General features: G+C 36.8%; 1 protein-coding gene across 3 annotated transcripts in view; it reads left to right on the forward strand.

Annotated features, from left to right (window-relative positions):
* The window catches only part of KMT2E (lysine methyltransferase 2E (inactive)), a 99,431-nt gene that overhangs the window by 43,319 nt on the left and 30,391 nt on the right, over positions 1-25,721 (forward strand). For 2 of the 3 annotated variants that reach the window (XM_007982484.3, XM_007982486.3), the window contains 10 exons: positions 4,530-4,644; positions 5,720-5,949; positions 9,082-9,162; positions 16,103-16,161; positions 17,100-17,272; positions 18,494-18,532; positions 19,399-19,629; positions 19,740-19,870; positions 21,289-21,406; positions 24,050-24,159. In XM_007982484.3, coding sequence (XP_007980675.1) covers positions 4,530-4,644; positions 5,720-5,949; positions 9,082-9,162; positions 16,103-16,161; positions 17,100-17,272; positions 18,494-18,532; positions 19,399-19,629; positions 19,740-19,870; positions 21,289-21,406; positions 24,050-24,159 — 1,287 coding nt within the window. Of the gene's footprint in view, positions 1-4,529; positions 4,645-5,719; positions 5,950-6,389; positions 6,477-9,081; positions 9,163-16,102; positions 16,162-17,099; positions 17,273-18,493; positions 18,533-19,398; positions 19,630-19,739; positions 19,871-21,288; positions 21,407-24,049; positions 24,160-25,721 lie in introns of those variants that run through there. The other variant, XM_007982490.3, reaches the window with a different exon arrangement.

The raw sequence follows: 25,721 nt of genomic DNA on the forward strand, positions 1-25,721 counted from the left end.
CCTCCTGAGTAGCTGAAGCTTAGAACTTTAGGTGTGAGCCACCATGCCCGGCTAATTTTTTCATTTTTTGGTAGAGGTGGGATCTTGCTGTGTTGCCCAGACTGGTCATGAACTTCTGGCCTCAAGTGATCCTCCTTTTTTGCCCCCAAAAGTGCTGTGATTGTAAGCGTGAGCCACTGCGCCCAGCCTCTTAAGTATTTTAAAACAAATTCCAGTTTCACCCAGGTATTATTTCACCCATGTATTATTCAGTTATCTATCACTAACAGTTAAGGACTTTTTTGTTCTGTTACAGTACTATTATATAACAAAATTAACATAAAATATCCAGTTCATCTTCAAATTTTCTCACTCGTCTCAAAAATCTTTTTGTAATGTGTTCAAATTGGGATCCAAACAAAATTCACACACTGCATTTGCTTGAAATGTCTCTTGAATCTCTCTTCATCTATAACAACATCCCTCTTTTAAAATTTGTTTTCCTTTTTGCTGTAGACTTGGTGAAGAAACTGGAAAATTTGGCCTATAGAAGTTTTAACATTCTGGAGTTGGCTGATTGCCTCCTTCTGGTGTCATGTAATATTCTACTTCCCCCATATTTCTGATAAACTGGTATTTGGATTTAGAGATGTAATTAGCTTCAAGTTCTGTTCTTTTCCTTTTCTCTTTTTCTTTTTTTCTTTTCAGTATGATATTTTGTAGGTGGGACTGTGTACTTCCTATCACATAGCATTAGGAGAGGCAAATAAAGCTAATAATGATCAACAGATTCAGGTATTGTCATCTTGTCTACCTATCAACCTTTTACCTAAGAGTTTCAGCATCCATGGTTATTTGTTGCCTAGATATATAACCTCTTAAGGGTTGCATTGTAGTTATTTTTCTAATTTATTTATTCCTTCTGCATTTTTTAGCTGTTGGGAAATTTCTAAAAGAAGCAGTCAGCACCTACGTATTGGCTTATGTATCAACAAGAGAATATACTTACCATTTTAGTTACAGAGCTGAGTTGCATGTTAGAATCCCCTTTTATGCATTTCGGTTATTCTACTTGTTGGAAACAGAATTCAGGGTTTTTGAAAAGGTGACTTCATCTACAAATTATGGTGGTTTTGACCATACCTTGTTGCTTATATATTGGGAATAATTTCATTACCTGCTACTAGGTTGGTGCAAAAGTAATTGCAGTTTATTTTTGACCATTTTGAAAATTTGTGAACATTTTGAATTCTTGGAGTATGCAATGAATATCTTTTGGGAAATTTCCTATGGATAAAGAGAAAATCTTTTTTGGATTCAGTGATTTTAGAACATATACATACTTTCTGCTGACAGGTTAAAAAAAAAAAGAACATACAAAGCAGTATATTAATGAATATAAACCACTATATAAGCTCTTCACTCTCTGACTGTGATATCAAAATTGTGTGTGTGAAATCTCATTTTTCTATAGGATGAACACTGCATCATGGATTATGTTTTGATACATAATTATATAAACACTTCTATAAATAATTATGAAGTATATATAACACTTAGAAATGTAACACTTCTGTCCTTACATTTGGGAAGAAGGAAAAAGAAATTCATGCTAGTTTTGCTGTTGAACCTCAAACTGCAAAAGTTATGGCTGCTACTCCAAAATATCCAAGTTTTGCCCACACCTTTTAGTAACACATTTTGCAGAGTTTGATCTAAATTTTTAAGAGTGAATCTTTGTGCTCTGGCCACAGTTCCTGCATGTTGCTTTAATAATAGTATTGTAAATCATTGCTAAAGCTTCACTTCTTCCTTCCGTGTAATTTTTAAAGAATTTAGAAAGTGTCACTGTTGTAATCAACGGCAGTTTGGTAGTATCTGTCAGTTTTATGGACATTTGCCCTTTTGTTCAGCAATTGTACCTCCAGGAATTCATGTTATAGAAATACTGTCATTTATGCAGAAAAGATAAATGGATGTACATTTGCAGTAATACTTTTAATAGTGAAAAATAGAAGTAATTTCATTATCTACCAGTAGGGGAAATTGTTAAATTTATATTCCTATAATGAAATAAGCAATTATTACCAAGAATTAAGTATATATGTTGATATTTAAAGATGGAAAAAGTAAATCACAAATACATAGAGTATATTTTCAGATTTTATAAAGCAAAAATTGTGTAGATATAATGATGCATAGAAAAGTTTAGAGAAAGATACATGGCAGTATTAACATGGGAATGTTTGGGAGTTGGGTGGAGACATGGGCTTTCACTTCCTTATTACTGCTATATTTAGATTTTCTACAATGAGCATTTATTAATTTTGAAATTAAAAAACATTTCTTTTAAAATAATGAATAAGTGAATTCTTAATGTAACAGCATAGACATTAGCTGAATATTGATTTTTTTTTATTTTCTTTTTTTTTTTTTTTTGTGACAGAGTCTCAACTCTGTCCCCCAGGCTGAAGTGCAGTTGCGCGATCTCAGCTCACTGCAACTTCTGCCTCCTGGGTTCAAGCGATTCTCCTGCCTCAGCCTCCTGAGTAGCTGGGATTACGGGTGCCTGCCATCGCCCCTGGCTACTTACTGTATTTTTAGTAGAGATGGGGTTTCACCATCTTGGCCAGGCTGGTCTTGAACTCCTGACCTCATGATCCACCTGCCTCGGCCTCCCAAAGTGCCAAGATTACAGGTGAATATTGGTTTTCAAGGTACAGTCATGCACACATAGCAACGTTTCGGTCAACACCAGACCACATAATACAATGGTGGTCCCGTAAGATTATATTGGAGGTGCCCTCTACACATGTACCATTTTCTATCTTTTATATTGTCTTTTTACTGTACATGTTTTTTCTCTTTTTAGAGACAGAGTCTCATTCTGTTGCCCAGGATAGAGTGCAGTGACATGATCATAGCTCACTGTAACCTCAAATTTCTAGGCCCAGACAGTTCTCCCACCTCAGCCTCCTAAGTAGCTAGGACTACAGACGTGTGCCAACATGCTTGGCTAGTTTTTTTTTTTAATTTTTAATTTCTGTAGAGAAAATCTTGCTATCTTGCCCAAGCTATTCCTTAACTCCAGGCTTTAAGTGACCCTCCTGTCCCAGACTCCCAAAGTGTTGAGATCATTGGCTGAGCCATCACACCTAGCCCTTATTTTCTGTTTAGATATGTTTAGATACAGAATACTTAGCATTGTGTTACAATTACTTACAATATTCAGTGCATAACCTGCTGTATAGGTTTGTAGCCTCGGAGCAATAGCTATGCCATTTAGGTATGTAGTAGGCTATACCATCTAGGTTTGTGTGAGGTACACTCTTGTCATGTTCACACAACAGTGAAATCACCTAATGATGTATTTCTCAGAATATATCTCCAACGTAAGCAAAGCATGACTGTATTCAGAACATATTGGAGACTCTTTGCAATCTCCTTTAGAACCATTTGATAACCTCAGTTTATATCTCCTCTTTTTGCTAATTCTGGCCCACAGTGCTTACAACAGCAGCCACTGAGAGCTAAATTGAGACTTGGTGAAGGGATGACAGTATATTAAGAAGCAGTTGACTGTAAAAAATGTTTTTTATGCTGATAGTCTCATGACGAATCAGAATATAACCACTAAAAATTCTTAAACTGAATAATAGTGCAAATAGTACTAAGTTCTAATGGAAAGTTTTGAATAGGAGGTAGGATAAAGATTGCCATGAAAAAATTTTCAAGTGATGTTATAGTTTTGTAAAACAAAGGCACAGAAACAAATCATGTTATTGAATATTTGCAAGGGAGAGATTAATTTGTGTGAATTGACCTCAGATGTAGGTTCACAACCTCGTCGATCAATAGGAATTAACCAAATAGAGCTCAGGAGGATTGGTAAGAGTAAAGAAGTTGGGAAAGTGATGTATGTAAAATGCGAGGCCAGGGAGCTTGTAAGTCAACAACAATGGGCAAATGTTGTATCAGTAGTTGGTCAGTCTCCATCATCTAAGATCAGAATTACTCATCTTACAGGTGGCTATTTATGTTTTTTTCAGGCATAAATCCTGGTTTATTGTGAAACTTCCTATTCGTTAAGTTTACTGACATTTTCAAGACACTATTAATATCTGGTCACACTCAACACATGCATATATTTTTGAACACTGAAATGCATACTTCAGTTCCACTTGAGGTCCATATAGATTCTTTGTGTTTTAGTCTTGCTTAAATTATTTCTACCACTTCTTTGCACCCCTTTGCTTAGTTTTCTCAGTGCCGTAGGGTTTATTAAATAATATTTGGCCTCTAGTAATTTTTTTTAATGAGCGAGAGGGAAACTATATTTGAACTTGGAGGGGGACATTTACTTAATTAAACAGAAGTTTGCTTATGACACATAATCTAGATGGGATATATCTTATCTATAGTGCATCCACCTGCTATAAGTAGGTATTGTATATGTATAGCCAATATTTTACTGTAAGTACTTTATCATTTTCATTGATTAAGAGAAAAAAATGAATGGAATTCTCTTTGATGCAACTTTTTCCCCCCAGACCAGAATCCGTAGAAGCTAGCCCTGTGGTAGTTGAGAAATCCAACAGTTATCCCCACCAGTTATATACCAGCAGCTCACATCATTCACACAGTTACATTGGTTTGCCCTATGCGGTAAGTGTTAAACATTTCTTTGAAGAAACATTTTTAAATTTAGATATTGAAAGTAGATGCGTGTGATATTGTGCTTAAAACGGCGTGTTTAAAAAGCATGGTTGTTTCATACTGTCAAAATAGGTGTTTAATTTTTCATTAACCATTAAGGGATTGAAGTTCTATAAAAGTGAAGAGCTTCTCTTATTATTTTGCAGTTTATGCTGTTAATAGTTTGATATTTCTTTACTTCCTAAGAGAATGTAGATAAGGTTGTGTTGTACTACCTACTATTGATTTTGAATTATATAGTAATTAATTTTGTTTTAATTTTTTAATTTTTAGTTTTTGAATTATATCGTAAATTTTATAGTTTTCTTTTATTGAGCACTTGTTATGTGTCAGACATATATTATTTAATCAATAAAAACAACTTCATGAGATGTAGTTTTCATCTTTTATTTCATAGGTGAGAAAATGAAAGTCTATCTAATTTATTAAATACTGCATATCTAGTAAGAGGCAGCATTTAGATTCAAATGTAATTACATAGTAACACATTTGTGATACTATGGAGGTAGAATTATGAGAGATGTTTACTACTTGGACCAGAATAAAAATTACTAAATTTAAAAAACCTGTATTATATTCTTTATAGTGACAAATATGTCTTTTTTTTTTTTAATTCTTTAGGCTCCATAGATGTGTGTTTTTCTGTTTTCCTTTTTTTTTTTTTTTTTTTTTTTTTTTAAACACTTCTATTCTCATATCTTAATACCTTCTTTCATCTTGGAGGTGGAGCTATGTATGTGACCATAGGACTGTGAAGATATCTTATGATTTGGTAGGGAAGGAATGAAATTTGGATGTGAATGTGACCACTCCCACTTTGTAGATAGATATATTCACTTACTACTGTGGTTTAATATCTGGCTTCACCAAGTCATTTTTTAAATGCTATTAAGGAAGGAATGAGCCAATCTCATATCTCTTGAGTATTGAAATTAAGGGTTGAATTTTATTTATTTAAGTTGCTTGGTTCATATCATTGTTGAAGTTAAATAATATTGTGCTGTATTTGTGTTTAATTATTCAGGACCATAATTATGGTGCTCGTCCTCCTCCAACACCTCCGGCTTCCCCTCCTCCATCAGTCCTTATTAGCAAAAACGAAGTAGGCATATTTACCACTCCTAATTTTGATGAAACTTCCAGTGCTACTACAATCAGCACATCTGAGGATGGAAGTTATGGTACTGATGTAACCAGGTGCATATGTGGTTTTACACATGATGATGGATACATGATCTGTTGTGACAAATGCAGGTAAAATATTTTACACCATTATTTTATTTTTCTTGAATACTGATAACCTTTGGTAATGTTGGAAAAGATAACTAAAGTCACTTTCAAGGGAATTAATGAATACATATTTTAAGTGGGACTTCTACTATTGATGCAGTCCTAGAAAAAGCCTCCTATGTGAAAAAAGTTTACTAAAAATCCCTGTTGTTAACTGAGTAATAGTCAGTTCTGAACTTTATTCATGTAGGATCACATTTTTCTTTTCACTTAGTTCAGTAGTAGTACAAGTACATAAATATAGCAGTAGACAAGATAGAAATGAGAGAATTTAGTCATTTGTATTTCCTTTGGAATAATTTGTGCTTAGTCAACTGTGATTTTCCAGTTTGGGGAAAGTAAACATTTTGATTGATGTTTGTTTGACCTGACTCTCTCACCTCCTTTTGACTTGAACCTTGCAGCACTCTGGAGTCTCCTTGAACCAGAACCAGTCTCCCCTCCCCCAACCCTGGTTCAGCCACCAAGAAAGGCCTCCTCCCCTAGAGAAGGTGTGATTGGGACAGAAAGTGGGGTTTTGTTTCATTTTTGTTTTCCTTTTTTTTTTTTTTGATGCGGGGGAAGGATTTGGGGAGGATGAAGAGGGAACAGTAGGATTTCAGCCTGAAAGTTACTGAGTTTATCCCCTGCATAGGGTGGGAAGCGGAGAGTACTTAAGCAGTGCATTGTAGAGGGCAAGAAAGCTTGGGAGCTTTACAGAATTTCCTGCGTCTGGTCATTATGGTGTTGCTTAATTATTTGATGTGATGTAGTATGGCATATACCCATATTTGAATGTAAGTATAAAAATGGACCCTAAAGCCAAGTATTACTTTGCATTATTTGCAATATTATCCCCATCTATTAGATTAGGTGATTAGGAGTTGAATATTATTGATACAAACATGCAGTTAGCATTGTGTTTCAAAAAGTTTGTTTACTCTTGCCAAAAAATGAGAAATTCAAATATTAAGTGGAATGTAAAATTTGGTATTTTTATGGAAATTTTTAATATTAACTTTGAGTTTATCTTAATAATAAAAACATGTTGTAATATCTTTCCAAATGTAAAAATAAATTTTCATTACCTGTAACACATTCTACCATGAATAATGACTTCAGTAAATTTATTTAGGAGGTAAATTAAAAAACTAAAAATAACTTCAGTGACACTTTGCTTTCCTCATAGTAGAAAATGTCAAATCATATTGTAGCCAATCATATAAAAAAGCTTTCTCTTGGCTCATCTTGTCTAATGTGATAAATTATATACCATTTGGTATATAATTTTTATTTTAATATATAACCTTAGCAGTGTTTTTCTTTTAACTGCGATGGTCTATATATAATATACAGTTATCTCTATTAGAGAATAGTAGAAATGTCCTTAGGAGTTTTTATATCTATCTACAAATTATTGAAGGACCAGTTCACAGTTTTTGGATTATTCAAGTTATTTACTTCTCAGATAGTACTTTTTTTATGAATCTAATATTTGTTATTCTGTTTTTCTGTTGCTCAGCCTGTAGTCTCCTGGAAGGCTCTATTCTTAACTTTACGTTGCCTCATTGTTTTTACATGTGCCTACTACTTATACTCATCTCTTTGAAGTCTGACATCCACAGCTCTGATTATTTATTCATATTCTAGCTTTGTTTCTTCTGTTGTCTGCATGACATCATTATTTGCCCCACAAATTTAATTTAATTTGTTATTCTAACCCTTGTCATTTGCGCTACTTTTCTTTTTCACATCTTTTTTCCACTTTGATATCTATTTCACATTCTGTCAGTTCTTGCCCAAACATTCTCAGTTGAAAAGTAAAGAACAGCACAATAGCAGTTAGTTTGGTACAGTAGTCCCTCCTTTCCCCTGGGGTATATGTTCCAGGACCCGCAGTAGATGCCTGAAACTGCAGAGAGTACTGAACCCTACAGTACTGTTCTTTCCTGTACATAAATACCTATGATAAAGTCTAATTTATAAAGTTTAATTTATAAAGTAGATGCAGTAAGAGATTAACAACAGTTATAACAGCATACTGTAATAGAAGTAAATGCGGACTTTGTCTCTCTCCTTCTCTCTCTTTCCTTCTGCCCGCCTCTCTCCCTCTTCTTGAAAATATCTTAATATTTTCAGACTGTGGTTGAACACAGGTAAATGAAACCATGAAAAGCAAACCATGGATAAGGGGAAGCTACTGTAGTTATATATTAGAAGTAGTTTATTGTTATGTAAAGAATAAGACTATTTTTGGAGTCAGGCATATCAACTTTAGACAAATTAGTCTTGGCAATAAAATACAATAATAACAAATTAAGAAATTTGCCTCAAACGGGTCCGTGTATTCCATTAAAAGTAATTAGGTTTAATCTCTATCTTCATAGAATGTCTCTTATATTCTTTAACTTATTTTTCTCTGGCGTTAATTCTGGTTCTGCCCTCCTTTAACTCAAGTGTGGAATGTGGGAAACATCTCTTTAGTTGGTCTTTCTGCTTGAGTTTCTTAACTTCTTTGAATACTACATGCCACCAAAGCACCTCTAATTGTTACCTGTTGACAGAGGAAATCTACACACGTCTGCACATTCCAAGTCCTAAATAATCTGACTGTACTTCACTAATCCAATTTTAACCTCCTCCTTTTTCTCAAAATGAATATTTCTCTTCATATATGTTAAGCACCTTGTGGCCACCTTCTCTTCATATCTGATAAATGATATTTGATAAATGTTGCTACACTGATAACTTACTATTTCCCAAATGAGGTTCAAGTCAAGTTCATTATTCTCCAAGATGCTTTTCTCACTAATTACAAGTAGTGTGGCCATCTCTACGTTGTGATTTCTAATAATATTTGTAGAATAAATTATACACTTTATATTTTAAAATTGTATTTGCTTTAAACATTTATGTATCCTATATTTGTCCTCTTGCTTTTACATCTCAAATTTTATCTGCTTGAAGACACATTTCTATGAATTTCTCAGAGTACCTTTTAGGAGTGCTAAGCTCAAAGTAGGTGCTTATTAAATGATAGTTAAATGGAATATCAAATCTTAATTTAAGGATGACTTAAATAATATTACATATGTTCTGCTTTTTTTTTTTTTTAAGCGTTTGGCAACATATTGACTGCATGGGGATTGATAGGCAGCATATTCCTGATACATATCTATGTGAACGTTGTCAGCCTAGGTAAGTTGCACATATCTGGTAACATTGCCAGTAATTTTACTGAGGTAATACTAGTTAACAGAAACTCCTTTATGAATTCGAGTTAAAGAATTAATGAATCACAGCCGGGCATGGTGGCTCATGCCTGTAGTGCCAACTACTTGGGAGGCTGAGGCAGGAGGATTGCTTGAGCACAGGAGTTTGAGGCTGCAGTGAGCTTTGATTGTGCCACTGCACTCCAGCCTGGGTGACAGAGCAAAACCCAGTCTCTTTTTTCAAAAAAAAAGGACTAATAGATCACTGTATTTTATCGATTCTAACATACACTTTTCCATTTTTATGTGTATTCTTACTATTATTTTTGTATTCTGACAACTCTAAAATCAGGAAAATATCTTTCTATCAATAATGTGTCATAGTTCATAGGGTTTTTACTTTATTAATGATGCAAAAAATAATAGTGCATCTTCTACCTGATGGCATCTTTTTTAACTGGAATGCACTATGTTAAAGAGTTACTAGATGAATACTCCCTTAAAGAATTTGGTAGATCTGTCATTCTTCCTGTTTGTAATATGTTTTTTCCACATTTCTTTTTTGTTTTTTAAAATCTTTTTATTGTGGACATTTCAAATTTATGTAAAAATAAAATAATATATAATGAACCTACATTTCCACCACCCTACCTCAGTAATTATCGACATTCTTGTCCCATGTATACTGCCGTGTTTCTTCTCCCTTTACGTGTGGTTTTAAGGCAAATCCCAGATATCATATTATTTCATCCATGTATATTACAGTATATATGTATTTGTGTGTATATATATTTCAGAATATGTCTGTCAAATAATTCTTTTTACAAAAATAATTACAAACCGGCTGGGCGAGGTGGCTGAGGCCTGTAATCCTAGCACTTTGGGAGGCCGAGGTATATGGATCGCAAGAGCCCAGGAGTTCGACACCAGCTTGGCATCATGGTGAAACCCCATCTCTACAAAAAATACAAAAGATGGCCGGGCGCGGTGGCTCAAGTCTGTAATCCCAGCACTTTGGGAGGCCGAGAGGGGCGGATCACGAGGTCAGGAGATCGAGACCATCCTGGCTAACACGGTGAAACCCCATCTCTACTAAAAAAAAATACAAAAAAACTAGCCAGGCGAGGTGGCGGACGCCTGTAGTCCCAGCTACTCGGGAGGGTGAGGCAGGAGAATGGAGGCGGAGCTTGCAGTGAGCTGAGATCCGGCCACTGCACTCCAGAGTGAGACTCTGTCTCCAAAAAAAAAAAAAAAAAAAATACAAAAGATGAGCCAGGCGTGGTGTCACTCACCTGTAGTCCTAGCCTCTTGGGAGGCTGCAGTGAGGCGTGGTCATTCCACTGTGCCCCAGCTTGGGTGACAGAGTGAGAGCCTGTTTCATAAAAACAATCACAAAGCCATTATTACACATTGAACAAAATCTCTGGCTCACCCAGCCATTGTTATGATATTGATTGGTTGATATTCATTTCTTAAGCCTCTAAACCTACTCCTCCCTCCCTACCACCCCTGGTCACCATTACAGTGTGCTTGTTTAGGGAACTCAGCTGTTTGTCCTGATGAGTTTTGCCGGTTGTTTTCTCATGATTTCACAAGTTTCCCTGATCTATTCTGTAAGAAGATCAGATTTAGGTTCAATTTCTTTTATATATATATTATATATAAAAGAAATATATATATAATATATATATATATAAAAGACTATTTTCATAGTTAGACTGTGTTGTCTTACCAGATGGAACCTGATTTCTGGTTGTCTTATGTTGGGAGCCAGTGGTAGTCCTTAGGTCCACTAATTTATTAGGGTTTGCAAATTAGTGATATGTTAATTCTGTTGTTCATTACTTATCAGCTGGAATATTTTTATAGGAACAAGCTTCTCCGTCTTTTTTTTTTTTTTTTGTAAGACAGGATCTCACTTTGTCAAACAGGCTACACTCAGTGGTGTGACCACAGCTCACTGCAGCCTCAGCCTCCTGGGCTCAGGTGATTCTCCCATCCTTCCACCTCAGCCTGCCAAGTAACTGGGACTACAGGCATCGCCACCATGCCTGACTAGTTTTTTGTATTTGTTTTTAGACACAGAGTTTCACCACGTTGTCCAGGCTGGTCTAGAACTCCTGGGCTCAAGCGATCTTCCCACCTTGGCCTCCCAAAGTGTTGGGATTACAGGCGACAGCCACCTTGGCTGGCCACGTCTCTATATTAACTATTCCGTTCTCTTAACGTATTGAGGAAAGGCAGGATAAATGCTTGTTGAGTCTTAGCCTTTATTTACTCGTTTTCAGAATAATGAAAAATTAAGTGTCATTATGAACTCATGGATTTAAACCATACTGGATGTCAGTCTATTGCAGTTATTACCCTTATTGATGCTTAAATTTCATTCCATTTCTGGTCACTAGGAACCTCTTCAAGCTGGTTATCAAATCCTTTAAACAATACCCTAGTGGTACTTGATGGCAAAGAAGTTATCTGGTGTTACAAGATGTCTCAGGCTTATCCTGCACTTCTGTGCCCCAAATTCAGAGTTAGTTTACAAGACCAGGATTGGAGAGCTAGTCATGCCCTTTCCTACTAGATTGGTCACTGTTCCTAGTCTTTTTAGTAGACAAAGCTAGGTAGTATGTTTCATCTGTTTCTTTAAGATAAAATACATGAGTTTATACTGATAATTGCGATTAAAATTTAGGAATACAAGTTTTATGTAGCTGTTTCATGTTTATCCTAGTTGTCAACAATACAGAGAATAATGTAACTAGAATATCTCACAATTGGTTAACTGTTTAATCCTACACAAGAATATAATAGTCTTGGAGTAACAACACCACTAACACTAGCACCAACAATATGATTGTGTAAAACAGTTTAGTACTTCCCCCCCATAGGGCATAGTATATGAGGGTTTTATAGTCAATATTGTGTTTTAAGTCTCTTGAAATAATTTTGTGTTTATAACACTAACTGGATACACACTTATGTTGTTTAGGTTATTTTATTGATTTTTTAAAAATTAAATGTTCTGAGTTGTAGATTCACATGCAGTTGTGAAATAATGTAGAGTGAGCCTAGATAGCTTATACCTGTTTTGCTCCAGTGTTAACATCTTGCATAACTATTAATACAATATCACAACTAGGATATTGGCATCAATGCAGTCACTTTATAGAACATTTCTGTCACTGTCAGGAGTCATGCTGCCCTTTATAGTCATACCCAGCTTCTACGCCTGAACTTTGCCAACTATTATTCTGTAATCGATTTCTATAATTTTGTCATTTCAAGAATGTTACATACATTTGACCCAGTATGTGACCTTTTGGGATTGAGTTTTTTATCCAACATGATTCTCTAGAGAGCCCTCCAATTTGTTGCATGTATCATGGTATTGTTTTTTATTGCGAATAGTATTTCATAGTATGTATGTACCATAGTTTCTTTAACCTATTCACCCATTGGAGGCCATTTGGGTTGTTTCTATTTTTTTGGCTATTACAAATAAAGTTTCTGTGAACATTTGTTTACAGGTTTTTGTGTGAACCTGAGTCCCCCCCCAGCCCCCCCCCCCCAACTCTCCCGGGTTAAATGCCCAAGAGCAGCAGCTTGGTTTTATGGTAGTTGCATGTTTAGGTATTTAAGGTATTGTCTGACTATTTTCCATAATGGCTATTCCATTTTACATTCCTACCAGAAATGTAGGAGTAATCAGTAATTTTTGTTTTTTAAGAATTGTTGGTTGGGTGCAGTGGCTCACACCTATAATCGTAGCACTCTTGGAGGCTGAGATGGGTGGGTCACTTGAGGTCAGGAGTTTGAGACCAACCTAGGCAACATGGCAAGACACTGTTGCTACAAAAAAAATACAAAATTTAACCAGGCATGGTGCAGGTGCTTATAATCCCAGCTACTCAGGAGGCTGAGGCACGAGAATTGCTTAAACCTGGGAGGCAGAGGTTACAGTGAGCTGAGATCACATGGCTGCACTCTGCCTGTGTGACAGAGCAAGACTCTGTCTCAAAAAAAAAAAACAAAAAACAAAAATTACCCGGGTGTGATGGTATATGTCTGTGGTCCCAGCTCTTTGGGAGGCTGAGGTAGGAGGATTGCTTGAGCCCGGGAGGTTGAGGCTGCAGTGAGTTGATTGTGCCACTGCACTCCAGCTTGGGCAACAGAGGGAGACCCTGTCTCAAAAACAGAATTGTTTTTTATATTTTATTTACCTTTATAATTATATACTTTATGATTATGTAAGAAGTATTCTATCATTCTAAACTCAAATATGAAGCAAGTTAGACCGGAAGTCAAATATGTAAAGCAAAGTATTCTATCTTTCTAAAGTCAAATGTGTAAAGCAAGGTAGACAAATACGTAAAGCAAGTTAAGTCTAACTCATCCCTGCTTGCTTATTATATGTAGATATGTATCTATATATTGGTATTTCCCTCCTTATTTAGATAAGCAGTAGCATGTTATAGAGTCTTTACCACATTTCTTTTCTCTTAAAAATATATGCTGAAGATCACAGTAGCGTGTAGACATGGACTGATATAGCTTCAATGTACTATATTTTCTTTTTTGTACTCTATTCAGCTAGTTGCCTTTGTGTGGACATTAGAGTTGTTTCGGGTCTTTTGTTATTGTAGATATAAGTGAGATTGTTCAGTATAGTGATAAACGTATGTATAAAATTTTGTTAGATTGTCAAATTTCCTTCCAGTAGGAGCTGTGCAGTATTTATTTATTTATTTATTTATTTATTTATTTATTTATTTGAGACAGAGTCTTGCTGTGTCACCAGGCTGGAGTGCAATGGTGCGATCTTGGCTAACTGCAACCTCCCCGTCCTGGGTTCAAGCCACTGTCATGCCTCTACCTGCTGAGTAGCTGGAACTACAGGCATGCATCACCACACCCCACTAATTTGTGTGTGTGTGTGTGTGTGTGTGTGTATTTTTTGTTTGTTTGTTTGTTTAAGTAGAGTCAGGGTTTCACCATCTTAGCCAGGATGATCTCGATCTCCTGACCTCTTGATCTGCCTGCCTCGGCCTCCCAAAGTGCTGAAATTACAGGCGTGAGCCACCACGCCCGGCCTGCAGTTTTGAATTCCAAACAGTAATGGGTAAGCATGCCCGCTTTCCCAAGCCTCACAACAGAGTATTTGACAGACTTGCATTTTTGCCAGTTTAATTTAGGTGAGAAATGGTAATTTCAGCATAGTTATGGTGTGCATTCCTCTTACTTTGCGTGAGGTATCTCTGTGGTTTTGTTTCACTTTATGATAGTCGTCTTTTGCCAGATAATTTTTGATGGGGTTAAATATCTGATGATGAATTCAGTAAAAGTTGGTTAAAAACTTACCATTAGGAGGCCAGGTGTGGTGGCTCATGCCTGTAATCCCAGCACTTTGGGAGGCCCAGGGAGGTGGATCACGAGGTCAGAAGATTGAAACCATCCTGGCTAACACGGTGAAATCCTGTCTCTACTAAAAATATAAAAACAAAAATTAGCCGGGTGTGGTGACGGGTGCCTGTAGTCCCAGCTACTCGGGAGGCTTAGGTGACCAAGTGGCATGAACCTGGGAGTCGGAGCTTGGTGAGATCCCGCCACTGAACTCCAGCCTGGCAGCCTAGGCGTCAGAGCAAGACTCTTTCTCAAAAAAAAGAAAAAAAAAAAAAACCCAAAAATACTTACCATTAGGAGAGTAGTTAGTTGAGATGTTTATTATTCTGTATCTGTGATGCTAGAATAGGTATATTTCCTGGTTGACATTAAGACAAGTCTGTAGAAATCCTAATAATCTAGAGCTCTTATTTTCCCACCTGAGGATTATTTGTTATCTGACCTCTAAACTATATATAATGAAAAAGTTGAGGAGTGGAGGAAATGTAAAAGAATTACTATGGATGATGTAGTTCATGGGTAGAGGTAGGGAGAGGGTAATGAAGTATTTCACTTAATTGTTAAATGCTCATACCTGTAATCCCAGCACTTTGGGAGGCCGAGGTAGGCAGATCACCTGAGGCCAGGAGTTTGAGACCAGCCTGACCAACGTGGAGAAACCCCATCTCTACTATAAATACAAAATTAGCCAGGTGTGGTAGCGCATGCCTGGAATCCCAGCTACTTGGGAGGCTGAAGCAGGGAATCGCTTGAACCCAGGAGGCGGAAGTTGCAGTGAGCTGAGATTGTGCCATTGCACTCCAGCCTAGTCAACAAGAGTGAAACTCCATCTCAAAAAAAAAAAAAAAGTTCAGTATTTATTTCAAAAGTGAAAATAATGACAGGCAATGTAATTCAGTGTCATACATTTGCTTTAAGAAATTTAATTTGTGATTTTAATTACATTGTTAACATTATGGGTTTGGTTTTTTTTCAGACTTTTTGCTTTAAATGTTCGGTTTGAAAAAAATACTAGTTTCCTAAGTAAATTATTTTCTTGGCCATTCACTATGGCTCACACCTGTAATCCCAGCACTTTGGGAGGCAGGGGTGGGAGGATCACTTGATCCAAGAGTTCAACACCACTCTGGGCAACCCATCTCTACAAAAAATTAAAAAATTAGCCGAGCGTGGTGGTGCAGGCCTGTAGTCTCAGCTACTCAGGAGGCTGAGGCGGGAGGATCCCTTGAACCTGGAAGGTTGAGTCTGCAGCAAACCGTGGTTGCATCACTGCACTCCAGCTTGGGTGACAGGGTGAGACCCAGTCGGAAAAAAAAAAAAAGTCTTAACAGAGTGAAATGGAGTCCACCTATCTGGCATCTACTGCTACTATTAGATTGTATGTAAACTGTATTGCAAGGGATATTGTATATATTTTATACTGTTGGTTTTTCACTAAGAACATTAAATAAATGACAAAGTTTATCACATTTAAGACAGATCTGCTTCATGTATTTGATAAATAATTATGCTAAATTTTAATGTAGGAATTTGGATAAAGAGAGGGCAGTGCTACTACAACGCCGGAAAAGGGAAAATATGTCAGGTAGGTAAAAAGGACCTACAATAAATTAAAATTCGTGTGACTGAGAGAATAAATGGTCTGCATATTGTTAGTTAAATGTAAATACCTTGTTGATGAATGTTGATTGTACAGATAGTGTGCAATCTCTGGTATAGATTTTAAGTATTTCTTTTCACATATTATAGAATAAATATGTACGTACTTTAGGAAATAAAATGGAAATGAGAGGAAAATAAATAATTTAAATCAGCCGTAATTTTCCTGCACATAGCTAACCTGTTGGTTTAAAAAAGCAAAATATGTTTGTTCTTCAGAAGGATATGATCCATTAGTTTATCATGTAGAATAGTACATCTTTCATTTTTAGGAACAGAATTTCTAACTTCTGTGTAGCATATGCCACAATTTTTATTTTATCTTAATCATGTTGATACCAGTACACCTGGTTTTAAATAATCATAATTTATTCAACTATTCCTCTTTGATGGAGATTTGGATTGTTTTCATTATTTCTGCTTTGTTTTATTTTTGTTATTAAAAACAGTATCCTCAGCAAGACCCTCTTGCATAAGTCTTTTTGTACTTTTGCTGTTTTATCTTTGGCTAGATCTTTAATATGAGATGGCTGGGTCATATATAATTTTGCTAGATATGGCTGAATTGCCCTTTGTAGGGAATTTCAAATTTCCACTGGCAATGCATGAGAGTGCCTGTTTCCCACAGGCACACCACCAGAGTGTGTTATCAGGCTTTTGGATCCTTTGTAGTTTAATGTGTAAGAAATCATATTTGTGCTTTGCATGTAAATGTGTAAGTGAGGTGAGTGAACAAGTTAAAAAATGTGCTTATTTAGAAAGATGGAGATGACAATACTTTGTCATGTGGAATGCTGTTTTATTTCATTGTTTAAAGTAGAAGTATTAAATGTGTGATAATTTTTATTTTGTCTTTGATTGAAGATGGTGATACCAGTGCAACTGAGAGTGGTGATGAGGTTCCTGTGGAATTATATACTGCATTTCAGCATACTCCAACATCAATTACTTTAACTGCTTCAAGAGTTTCCAAAGTTAATGATAAAAGAAGGAAAAAAAGTGGGGAGAAAGAACAACACATTTCAAAATGTAAAAAGGTACATTTTTGCTTGTTTTTAGGTGAGTGGATAGGATAGTGGATAGGGAACTGAATTTTATAGGAGGGGCAGGAGAGTGAAAATAATCGATGGTAGCTAAAAAGGTGGCAGGATCTAGCAAAAGTTTTTTATTTTTAAACAATTAAACTTGAACATTTTAACGTGTTTTAAAGATTGAAGCAGATTAGAGAAGAAACTTTGCAAACTGCTTTGAAATCATTTGATGAGATTAGTCACTGAAATACAGAAGCGAAAATAAAGTAGAAAGCCTTCATAGTTTTCTGTACTACCAGGATTGTATTCCTTTCACTTGTCTGTCTGACATAGGCCACTTAGCTTTTCTTCCCCATGTTTTACATAATGGTTCTTTGCCTCCTTTTTTTTTTTTTAAACCTTGCTCTCTTGTAACATATTGTCTACACACAAATTTATTTATTTGGATCTATATTGCTAGCTGTAGGTTTATATTTGTTAGTCACTCTAAATGGAGTTCAGGGGTTGAGGGGGATAGGAATTAAGTCTTAAATACATCCTTCAGATGAGACAGATGAGTCGGCTCTCAGTACATATTTATTGAATAAATACAGCTCTGTCTACCACAGTGCATATTACTTAAGGCCCATTATGGGCTCAAATATTACTTGCTAGTTGCTTAGAGAATTAAAGTAATATTCTTTTACTCCCTTCCAAAACATGTCTTATCACTTCAACAAAATTATATTTCTAATACCTTCCCAATTTTTATCAGAAATATTTTTCCACTGTTGTAATATTGAACACAGAGAATATTTGGAAATTTTTGTCTTTGCATTGTATTATATACAGATTTTTATATTCTATATAGTCTATATACTTTTTTTTTTTTTTTTTTTTTTAAATTAAAGACAGGACCTTGCTATGTTGCCCAGGCTGGAGTGCAGTGGCTATTCATAGACTGTCATGGTGCACTATGGCCTCAAACTCCTGGGCTCCAGTGATCCTCCTGCCTCAGTCTCCTGAGTAGCTGGGACTACAGGTGCCCGCAACCACTCTCAACCATATTCTGTTTTTATTAGAAAAGTATTTTAGTAGATGCTTTATTAAACATTCTCCTAGTGTCAGCTTTCTTGGTTACCAAATTTTTTGTTATGACACTTCAGTTAAGTTTCAATGAACCAATTGATTCTTAAATATTAATTATGTCCAGTTTTTTAGAAAACTAAAATTCCTTGTTTGTTTTAGGCATTTCGTGAAGGATCTAGGAAGTCATCAAGAGTTAAGGTAAGTACATTAATTTTAAGGTGTTGTTATCAACTGTCATTTATTCAGGAGCTAAGTGCTAGCTTGTCTGTATCTTTACTTAATGCTCTCTTTATTTTGTGCCACATCATTGCCTATTATCTTTACCAGGAGTGGGACCTTAGTTCTAATTGGAGTAATATACTGCTCTTGTAGTTAACACTGTTAAAATATTAATCAAAAGGGGGAGATATGTAAGCAATTTCTAATTTTATAATTTTGGGCAATTTGAATTTCCTTTATTACTACAATCCATGTCTCTGATACCGCTTAGTATTACTATACTGTACTTAGGAATGCAGAATCATATTTGGAACTTGAAAATTTGCTCTTTTGCATGGTTGGGATTCTAGAGCGTTAGTCAAGTCAGTTGTCATACTATAAATTCACCATAGAACAACTGTATCAATATAAACGAGTCAGAATGATCGATGGTAGCTAAAAAGTACCTTGAATTAATGTATGTCCTCAGTTTTTTAGATGCTAAAATTGCTGAGAGAACGCTCCCCACCTCTGTCTGACCCCAAAACATAAGTTAGTTTGGGGTCACAGAGGTCAGCTGTATGCTGTTACTATAGCTTTCTGGCTTAGGTGGAAAAGGGTAACAGATTTCTAAAATTGTCACATTAAATAGGATGTGGGGAGCATGTTACAGTGTATCTTTTGTCCCTGTGATATAAGACATAATTATTTATTATTCCACATTTCTGGAAAAGAAACCATTAAACAGCAGTTTCTAGTTTATATTTTATTCTTTTATATAGATTGCCATTAATTGTGTGTGTGTGTGTGTGTGTGTGTGTGTAAGTCCATAAGTCCAGATACTAATGGTCAGTTTATGATTTTAGGGTTCAGCTCCAGAGATTGATCCTTCATCTGATGGTTCAAATTTTGGATGGGAGACAAAGATCAAAGCATGGATGGATCGATATGAAGAAGCAAATAACAACCAGTATAGTGAGGGTGTTCAGAGGGAGGCACAAAGAATAGCTCTGAGATTAGGCAATGGAAATGACAAAAAAGAGATGAATAAATCAGATTTGAATACTAACAGTTTGCTCTTCAAACCTCCTGTAGAGGTAAATATGTCATTTGTCCAAAAATTGTAAAATAGTTTTATATTGTGTATTTTTAGTTAAACTGAAAACAAGCAAGTTTATAATAATCTCAACATTTACTCTGATTTTAGAGCCATATACAAAAGAATAAGAAAATTCTTAAATCTGCAAAAGATTTGCCTCCTGATGCACTTATCATTGAATACAGAGGGAAGTTTATGTTGAGAGAACAGTTTGAAGCAAATGGGTATTTCTTCAAAAGGTATATTCATTTATTTTCCCATGTTCATTTCCTATAGGTAAATACTGAATTTTTGGCTGTTTTACCTAGATGTTGTGATTATGTGTACTTTTTTTTCCTACATGATCATTTCAGTATTTAAAGCTGTAGTGTGGCTGAACAGTGACTGATGATAATTTTTGTACTATGATAAACTAAAACAACATAAGAAAATGCAAAGACGTATTCTTCAGTCTCTTGCTCATGTCTGTCTTGCCAAAAATCCTCAAACAATCTACTTCAAAGATTAACCAACAGCAATATAGGTTGGATATAGAAGCATATCCGTCAGGAACTCTGATTTATTGAGGTTACAAGGAACCCTTTCCATCTGGGACTCATGATAATTCCTCGTAATGTAATAGCCAGAACCGAGAAAGACCATGGTAACCATAGGAGAAACCCCTTCCTCTTTATTAGACAGTGTTAGATTGGGTCCTACATTATTGCCACCACTTTCAATACCTACTTTGTTGGTATTGGAATGGTATTGGAGGCCTCTTCTTTGGTTTGAAATTTGTATGCAGAATTAATATGATTCTCTAATAGGCGTTACTTCCCTGTAGTCTAGAAGTACGTTCATATCCGTAGGAGGAGAACATTCCTAGTCTGTGTCCTACAATTGTCAAAAACATTTATTGTTTATAACTTGAGTATATACTTAAGATATGAAAGATACACAGCAATTTCTCCCTATTATGTAGCAGATTTGATCTGAAACAGGGTATAAGACAGATACTTTTCAATGCACCAGGAAATATGAACTCTGAAGACATCAAATTAATCCCGTGAATGCAGTAGTCACTCTCTTTTTATCTTTCTTTGTAAATTGGAATTTCTACCTTCAATTAATTGCCTTTGATTTAGGTGAGGTTATGGGGCAGGTAAAAATCTTATTAGCATAAACTAGCATAAGATAAGAGTGAATTCTGGAGTCAGACTGCCTATATTCAAATCTTGGCTTGACTGTGTTTTAGAAGTTTCCTAGACTCTGTGTTCTTAAATTTCTTCATCACTTTGCCTCTGAAGAGTAACAGGAAATTATTACACTAAAACATTGACCTTTATTTGTTTGTTTTTGAGACAGAGTCTCGCTCTATCACCCAGGTTGGAGTGCAGTGGCATAATCATGGCTTACTGCAGCCTTGACATCCTGGGCTCAGGTGATCCTCCCACCTCAGCCTCCCAGTTAACTGGGACTACAGGCACATACCACCATGCCTGGCCTTTTTTTTTTTTTTTTGTAAATATGGAGTGTCACCATGTTGCCCAGGTTGGTCTTGATCTCTTGGGCTCAAGCAGTCCGCCTGCCTTGGCCTCCCAAAGTGTTGGAATTATAGGTGTGAACCAGCGTGCTCAGCTGAAAATGTTAATCGCTTATAATGTCTCTTTCTTTGTAGACCATACCCTTTTGTGTTATTCTACTCTAAATTTCATGGACTAGAAATGTGTGTTGATGCAAGGACTTTTGGGAATGAGGCTCGATTCATCAGGCGGTCTTGTACACCCAATGCAGAGGTAAGCTTATAGAAAGTTTTTGGAGAGATGTGGGGGCTTGAGGTGTGTTGAAATCTGAGCAGTAAGCACAGAACTCAGGTCGCCTGAGACACTTTCCAACTGTTGCATTTTATACTGCCCAGTCTGTATTTTGTGATACAAGTTTCACTCTTGTTGCCCAGGCTAGAATACAATGGCATGATCTCAGCTCACTGCAACCTCCGCCTCCCGGGCTCAAGTGATTCTCCTGCCTCAGCCTCCCAAATAGCTGGGATTACAGACGGACACCACCATGCCTGGCTGTTTTTTGCATTTTTAGTAGAGATGGGGTTTCACCATGTTGACCAGGCTGGTCTCGAACTCCTGACCTCAGGTGATTTGCCTGTCTCAGCCTCCCAAAATGCTGGGATTACAGGTGTAAGCCACCATGCCTGGCCGCTATGAAGTCTTAAAAATCACTTTGCAGGTTGAAGAAATGATGATCCTTATAAGAGGAAATATTGGAGTTTGTTTTTTTTTTTTATTTTGAGGCAGGGTCTCACTGTCTCCCAGGCTGGAGTGCAGTGTCATGAGCACAGCTCACTACAGCCTCCATGACCGCCTGTGCTCAAGTGATCCTCCTGTCTCAGCTTTCTGAGTAGGTGGGACTACAAGCGTGTGCCACCATGCCCAGCTAATGTTTTAAATTTTTGCAGAGATGGAGTCTGATTTTACTGCCCAGGCTGGTCTCCAACTCCTGGGCCAAGTGATCCTTCTGCCTCGGCCTCCCAAAGTGCTGGGATTACAGGCGTGAGCCTGCCCGGACTTTTAAAATCATTATTATTATTATTATTATTATTTTTGAGGCAGGGTCTTGCCCAGGCTGGAGTGCAGAGGTACAATCATGGCTCACTGGAGCATCAACTTCCTGGGCCCTTAGGAGGTAAAGTTATCTTCTCACCTCAGAGTCCTGAGTAGCTGGGACCACAGGCGCATGCCACCATGCCCAACTAATGATTTTTTAGTTTTTTTGTAGAGTTGGGGTCTTCCTATGTAGTCCAGGCTGATCTGGAGCCCCTGGGTTCAAGCAGTCCTCCTGCCTCGGCTTCCCTAAGTACTAGGATTACAGGCATGAGCCACCAGGTCCAGCCTAATACCGGACGACTTTCCTTCTATCTTGGAAGCTCTGTTTATGGGTCAATATGTGCTATGATTTAAGTTAGATGACAGAGCTAAAATCTAAAGTAGAGTTTTGTATGTTCTACTGTAAAATTTTTAATGTTATATTTTAGTGTGGAGTAGAAAGTCACGTTGGTTTTGTTTTTTACATGTCAAAATGAAGATTTTTAGTTTTATAATAACATAATGTTGCAGCCAAGAATGTGGGGTTTTTTTGTTTTGTTTTGTTTTTTCTCTCTTTTCTTTTTTTAAAAGACAAGATCTTGCCATGTTTCCCAGGTTAGCCTGGAACTCCTGGGCTCAAGTGTTTGTTCTGCTTCAGCCTCCAGAGTAGCTGGGATTACAGGCATGTGCTGCTGCACCGCGCTAAGAGTACAGATTTTGGAACCAGACTTAAATCTATTTCTTCTCTGTGACTTACTAGCTTTGTAACCTCAGTTTTATCTGTAAAAAGGTGATATGAAGACTGAAGGAGTTGACACATGTAAAGTTTCTAGAATAGTGTCTTGTTATAGAAAAGTAGCATTTGCTCAACCATTACTGCATTCATCAAACCTAAGAAGGCCAGGCATAGTAATCCCAGTGAGCCAGGCTCACACCTGAAATCCCAGCACTTCGGGAGGCAGAGGTGGGTGGATCACCCGAGGTCAGAAGTTCAAGACCAGCCTGACCAACATGGTGAAACCCCATCTCTACTAAAAATACACAAATTAGCCAGGTGTGGTGGCATGCACCTGTAGTCCCAGCTGCTCGGGAGGCTGAGACAGGAGAATCACTTGAACCCAAGAGGCGGGGTTGCAGTGAGCTGAGATCACATCACTGCACTCCAGCCTGGATGGCAGAGTGCTTTGTCTCAAAACAACAACAACAGAACCCTAAGATGCCACCACTTATAAGACTCCTGATTTCAGATTTGCTAAAAAGTGAAAAATAATAATTGATGAGGCCGGGTGTGGTGGCTTACGCCTGTAATCCCAGAACTTTGGGAGGCCGGCAGATCACGAGGTCAGGAGATCGAGACCATCCTGGCTAACATGGTGAAAACTCATCTCCGTATGCAAAAAAAATTAGCCAGGCGTGGTGGCGGGCGCCTGTAGTCCCAGCTACTCGGGAGGCTGATGCAGGACAATGGCGTGAACCCAGGAGGTGGAGCTTGCAGTGAGCCGAGATCGTGCCACTGCACTCCAGCCTGGGCAAAAGTACAAGACTCATCTCAAAAAATAAAAATAAAAATAGGAATTGATGAAATATAGTATTGTTATTTTTTTTTTTTTTGATGCCACATTGTGGGCTCTAGGGGTTGGGGTGGCAGTGGGTAGCAGTGTATGATTGAAAAACCTTCCCAGTTGATAACCACTGATAGATAGTTATAAGCCTTGTCCTTAGACATATTTTCCAGGTTGTGTTTGTGAAATACTTTGAAAAGAATAATTTTCAAAATTGTAGGCTGATCCTTCTGAAGGCAGAAAGTAATTTATGGTAATGTATGATCATTTTAACTTACAGGTGAGGCATGAAATTCAAGATGGAACCATACATCTTTATATTTATTCTATACAAAATATTCCAAAGGGAACTGAAATTACTATTGCCTTTGATTTTGACTATGGGAATTGGTAAGTTCAAGTCTATAAATGTCATCTGTTGTTTGAAAATAGTTCCATAATGTCCCTGTAATAATTGAGGTATTGTCATTACTTTTATAGCTTTTTATTTTTATTTATCATGAATCAGTTAAAAATACTTGAAAACCAGAAGTTTAATTTCAGCCTCTATTAGATCATTGCTACTTTTCATTTCTACATTTTCCTTAATTATTATTGTAATATAAATGTTCACAGTAATTATAACAAGTGATCCTAATTCAGCCGTACAACACTGACCTTGTTTATGTGAGAATTTTTTTCTTCTAGGGGATACAGTTTTATTCATACAGTTTATTTGGTTAATCAGTATGAATGAATAATCTCTCTTTTGCCCCTCAGAACAGAAGAAAATTTTCTTTGCAATATAAATTAAAGGGTTTGTTGGAGATCCTGCAAAGAAAGTCTAAGAACTATTTTTCTGAAACACTAGTAAAAATCTAATGATAAATCTCAGTACAGTTGGCCCTTGCACAGTGCGGGGTTGGAGCGCCAACTGCCTGCACAGTCCACAATCTGCTTATACGTTTTGACCCCCCAGAAACTTTGCTAATAGCCTACGGTTGACTGGAAGTGTTACCAATGACAATTAGCACATATTCTGTATGTCATATACTGTATTCTTATAATCAAGTAAGCTGGAGAAAAGAAAATGTTTTTAAGAAAATCATAAGGAAGATACAATAAATTTACTGTTCATTAAGTGTAAGTGGATTACCGTAAAGGTCTTCATCCTCATCTTCATGTTGAGTAGGCTGAGGAGGAAGGGTGGGGGTTGCTCTTGCTGTGTCAGGGGTGACAGAGGGAGAAGGGGAGGCAGGAGAGGGAAGCACATATGGTGTAACTTTATGAAAACACATTAGTAATTTCTGCCTGGCTTTTTTGCTTTCTCGTTTCTCTAAAAATGTTTCTATATGGTGCCAGTCTTCCATCATTTGCTTTAGCTTCAGTGCCCATATCAAAGAAGAGTCCATATCATAAAAAAAGTAAAAAACAGTCTTGAAAAAAATGGAGCCCTTCTACCAGATTGTTGAATGTAAATTTGTTTTTTGGCACTGCTTTTTCTACATCTTCTTTCTCATCATCTGGCACTGGTTTGGAAGCAATAATCTCCATCAGGCATCTTCTGTTAATTTCTCTGGTGTAGTGTCTGTTAGCTCTTGAATTTCTCTAAGATCCGTATGTGTATTCTTCCCTCATCCCCACCTTTTTTTTGTTATACCCATGATCTCTTTCATGATTTTTCTGATTGGCTCTGTTGTAAATCCTGTGAAGTCATGCACAACATCTGGACACAGTTTGCTCCAGCAGGAATTTATTGTTTTGGGCGTGATGGCTTTCACAGCTTTTTCTATAATGATGGCATCTTCGATGGTATAATCCTTCCAGACTTTCATGATCTTCTCTTTCAGAGTTCTGTTCCATAGTATTGACAGTCTTTTCCATAGAGTACTGCATCTAATGAGCCTTAAAGGCCATTATTACTCCCTGATGTAGAGGCTGAATTAGAGACACTTTGATACCCTTAGCGTTGA

Source organism: Chlorocebus sabaeus, chromosome 21 (assembly GCF_047675955.1).
Source record: "Chlorocebus sabaeus isolate Y175 chromosome 21, mChlSab1.0.hap1, whole genome shotgun sequence".
NCBI classification, from domain to species: domain Eukaryota; kingdom Metazoa; phylum Chordata; class Mammalia; order Primates; family Cercopithecidae; genus Chlorocebus; species Chlorocebus sabaeus.